Raw genomic sequence first — 3324 nt, 5'->3', positions numbered from 1 at the left:
GCTGGGAAAGGGTCAAGGCGTCCAGTGTGGCCATGGAGGAACCAAGTCTGTCCAGCTCTGTTGATGTGGACAAAGGAGTTACCATTGCCTTTGTGGCTCTTCTGTTTCCGCTCCGAATGGTGATGATTTTCCGATGTGTCAAGTTGGTGAAGAATCCTTATGCGGCAAGCTCTGAATCCACGGGACTGTCTCTGAACTGAAGCACGAGGCTGGTCTGGAAGACATCTCCTCACAAGGAATTTGAAATCTGTTATACAGATGCGGATGACCCCGAGTTGGAATTATTTCATCTTCCTATTTCTGAGCCAAGGAGGCCTGTTGGTACAGAGGTCCAGCACTCAGCTGTGAACTGAAAGGTCAGCAGTTTGAGTCCGCCAGCTGCTCCTTGGGAGAAAGGTGTGGCAGTCTGCTTCGGTGAAGGTCGAAGCCTCGCAAACCCCGTGGGGAACCGGAATTGACTCGACAGCAGTGCGTTTTTGTTATTTCCAACCTCCTTACTCTTGCTTTCCACCGTGGTTACATAAGGGGATGTTGAGAATGATAATAATTTTTAAAGACGAGATAAACTAGTTTGTGTTTCTAGAAATGACAAGGGGGTGGCATCTGACCTCCACTTACTTCACAAGGGAGGAGGAGACTCAAAATCAAAAGCCCAAGGCTGATTCCTATAAGGTGAAGGTCAGCTAGACCTCCATCCCCGAACCCTTCTCACCAATTCCAACACCAGCCAGCCCTCCTCCAGCGCTCTCTACTTTTCTGCTGGGTTCAATAGTTCATTGCAATGGCCACACAGAACTCATAGACAATACTCGTGGTTATGGAGAGTATTAGGGAAATAGCAGGTTACAGTTCAGCATCAGAAATTGTGGGGGCCAGCCTTCACAATCGAGTGAGTCCTAGGGGGTGGTTGTGTAATTGAAGGTTAAATGAAAGAAACAGCAGAGAAGACCTGCAGGGGCTCACCTCTCCAATGGAAACCGGAGCCAGGGGGAGGTGGGGGCAAATGTATTCTCTCACAAGCTTATAAAATGTCAGGCATGCAAGCCGTGTCCTGTACATAACAGGAAGGGGACGTGTTAGAGATATACACGTAACGGGAAGGAGAAGTGCCAGGGGCATACACGTGACAGGAAGGCACCTACCTAACATGACAGGTGGATTCTAGTGTTAAGATGGTGGCATAATCTTAGCCTTCCCTGAGCTGACTTGACCTTAAGTGTCCCTGAGCCCTTCTCCAGGGGATCAATCGACGATCCTCCACGTATTATATTCTTCAGACAGCAGTGTTTCCATTTCTAACACTCCCCGGAGGAATTCTATGCTCTTTGATTGGCATCGTATCAACATAGCAGTTTGAGCCACCAGGAGGGATTCTCAATCAATGATCCTAATGAGAAGGGAGTGGATCCTCCTTAGGGTAGGTGGTCTGATTGCTCTTGATGGCAGACAACCTTCAGGCAGATCTCCTTCAAGGGTATAGTAGCTACCATGTGCTTGCAAGCAGCATCTTAAAATTGACATTATGGGGGCGGGCATCGTGGGGAATAACTTTTACTTAGGAGAATGTGACTGGGATGCATCTCCAACTCATGAGCATGAAGGCCTCCCTCTACCAGAATCTGCCTCCAGACTCCTTAAATACATGCAGAGAATGTGTCCACATACCCGCTCTTCCCAGTTCGTTTCCCTCAAGAAATGACTCAGGCTGTGGTTCTCCCATCAGGGCAGCCTCTTTTGAGCCATGCCTCAAATGACATTTGTCTCTGGTCCTTGGCCTTGCAGCCCATGACCCCTTGGCTTCAGCCAGCTGGTTTAGTTCTGCCAATAAGTGCCCAGAGGCATTCCAGCCTGCCTTCAAGCCTCCTGCCTGAAGCCGCTCAGCTTTCTTACATCATGGGCCAGGACGGTTCACTGCTCCGTCTCCTGCAGGACTCTTGGTCCCGCTGTCTCTGCCACTGCTGGCTCTGGTAGCCTCTTACCATCTTCCGTGTTACAGCTCTTGGTCAGCTGGATCGAGGAGGTTCTTAGTGCAGGATCCCAGGTCCAAAGGATGTGCTCCATTGGAAGTCACATCAGGCCTAGTAAATTGCTGGAGCTTCATACATTTTGGGAACCTCCAGAGCAGGTGTCCTCAAACTACGGCCTGCAGGCCACATGCGGCCCACCTAGGACATTTATCCAGCTTGCCGGGTGTTTTTGCCCGTTTTGTTTTTTTACTTCAAAAGAAGATATGTGCAGTGTGCATAGGAATTTGTTCATAGTTTATTTTTAAACTATAGTCCAGTCCTCCAACAGGTCTGAGGGACAGTGAACTGGCCCCCTGTTTAAAAAGTTTGAGGACCCCTGCTCTAGAGTTTAGCTTGTGATTAATTTCTTGGGCTTTGCTGTTTTCCTTTCAAAGTGAAGAAATGATACAGATCATTATACAAAGAACAAGACGTTAACTAAATTTAAAGTAAAATATGTAAAGGAATTATTATGTTTATGATTTCAGTATGATTTGTTTTAGTTCCCTTACGATTCATTTTCCTTTGCTCAACAGTAGAAAGTAAAGCAAATGATTAGTTTCTCAATTTAGGCCAGAAAACACGATGACATGCTGAGAAGTCGCTAGACTGAAGCTTAGTCCTTTGAGTCATAGAAAAAGGAGCAAGAGAAGCCAGTTTGCTCTGCTGTCGCTCTGTGGACCATGGAGCCCTCCATCTGAGCAGGAAGAGCTCTGGAGAAGCCCTGCTGTCTCTTGGCCAATGTTCTGCCATGGAGATACAAGGTTGTTGGCATTTCGTGATGCTTGTTAGTCTGTGACCGAGATACAAAGTGGTTGGTCTTCCTTCCCAAACCCTTTTCCTTTTCTCCTGCATAAAACCCCCCTCCCTTCTCTGCTCAGGGAGGCGCTTTGAGAAACTAAGCTGATGAAACAAATAAAATAGTCTTGTTTATTTCCAAAAGCTTGTCTTAGAATATTTGGGTCGCTTTGACGGCAGGCAGAGACTCGGATTTTGCAGCAATTTGTTCCTGAGTCTTCTTTCTTGGGGGTTGTGAGATCCCCTTTCCACGTCTGGGATGACTCCTTTCTGAGCCTAACAGGATGCTCGAATGGACGAATCCCCATGTTAGCATTCCATACACCTGATTCGCACGGCCTCACCCCCTCAAGGGTGCCATGTACCTATCATTAGCAAGCTACCCAATTGACCCGTCCCGCGGGCCATTAAACAACATGGATACATGAAAGAGGGACTGGGAATGAAGAGGGGCAAGAGACGCGAGAAATGGAGGCAAGACAGGAGTCTGATCAAGCCTCGATTTATTGAGCAGAAGGCA

General features: G+C 47.7%; 1 protein-coding gene across 1 annotated transcript; it reads left to right on the top strand.

Annotated features, from left to right (window-relative positions):
- The first annotated feature begins 32 nt into the window (after positions 1-32).
- On the top strand, positions 33-200 carry CTXND2 (cortexin domain containing 2). Its single transcript, XM_045295631.1, has one exon. The coding sequence runs from the start codon at positions 33-35 to the stop codon at positions 198-200; it is 168 nt and encodes a 55-aa protein (XP_045151566.1).
- Positions 201-3324: the final 3124 nt, after the last annotated feature.

Source organism: Echinops telfairi, unplaced genomic scaffold (genome assembly GCF_000313985.2).
Source record: "Echinops telfairi isolate 266 unplaced genomic scaffold, ASM31398v2 ScPeMD7_5805;HRSCAF=6673, whole genome shotgun sequence".
Taxonomy (NCBI): domain Eukaryota; kingdom Metazoa; phylum Chordata; class Mammalia; order Afrosoricida; family Tenrecidae; genus Echinops; species Echinops telfairi.
This window is presented reverse-complemented; position numbering and strand designations above follow the sequence as displayed.

Bases quoted from the DNA above. Each gene is read 5' to 3' on its own strand.
- CTXND2 (XM_045295631.1), top strand. From the start codon at position 33: ATGGAGGAACCAAGTCTGTCCAGCTCTGTTGATGTGGACAAAGGAGTT.